At 41.1% G+C, this 733-nt stretch overlaps 1 protein-coding gene across 1 annotated transcript; it reads left to right on the plus strand.

Annotated features, from left to right (window-relative positions):
• Positions 1-86: 86 nt before the first annotated feature.
• LOC106512590 (melanoma-associated antigen G1) lies at positions 87-709 on the plus strand (the record flags this gene model as incomplete). The annotated part of the gene is given in 3 exon segments (XM_014001177.1): positions 87-125; positions 278-533; positions 626-709. A coding segment is annotated over 1 exon segment (60 nt), but the record flags the coding sequence as incomplete, so codon positions are not given.
• Between the last annotated feature and the right edge of the window lie 24 nt (positions 710-733).

Genomic DNA, 733 nt, shown 5'->3' on the forward strand with positions numbered 1-733 from the left:
GTTTAGACAAGAGGAAGACAACCCTTGATTCACGGAACGCGAATATCGAATATCCAACCTGAAACTAACTTCACTGCGGTAAGGTGGCTGATAGGTTTCCATGCTGTCTGCCATCTAATTTCCAGGTCATTTTAGTTATTTAATTTCAGAATGTAACTGTTTATGTGTAGAGTTTACATAAAAACTAATATTTATTTGCATTATTCCAATATTCAGGTAGATTCTGTGGCTGTGGATAAACATTATTGTTGTGTGTAGTTTTGTATTTTTCTTTCAGACGGGTCGATGCACACTCCCGACCAGCAGGTGGCGGTAATGCGTCTTTAAGCTGCTGTCTGTCGGACAACTGCCGTAAAAAAATGAAAATAAACGTATTTTGCGTCATTACCGCTCACATTGACGGCAATGTGACCGTTTACAAATAAGCAGTAGTTGTTTTGAAACACAATACTATCGGAGTTTTACACTTGCAGCTGTCATTGTTTTGTATCCTGACGTGTTCTGACAATCAGAAGCTGCTGAGTTTCACACAGGTTCGTTTAATGACGGCTCTGACCGGAACTCATGGCAGACTGTTTCCGGTGTTTGTCGTCGAGTCGTTTGTCTGATCAGTTCTTTATTTCAGACTCGTGCAGGAGCTGTTGTCACCATGGCGCAGAGGAAAAGACTGTCACAACACAACAACACACAGACTTCCTCTCAGCTCAAAGTAAGAGAAACAAACAAACAAACA

Source organism: Austrofundulus limnaeus, unplaced genomic scaffold (genome assembly GCF_001266775.1).
Source record: "Austrofundulus limnaeus strain Quisiro unplaced genomic scaffold, Austrofundulus_limnaeus-1.0 Scaffold8611, whole genome shotgun sequence".
Classification (NCBI taxonomy): domain Eukaryota; kingdom Metazoa; phylum Chordata; class Actinopteri; order Cyprinodontiformes; family Rivulidae; genus Austrofundulus; species Austrofundulus limnaeus.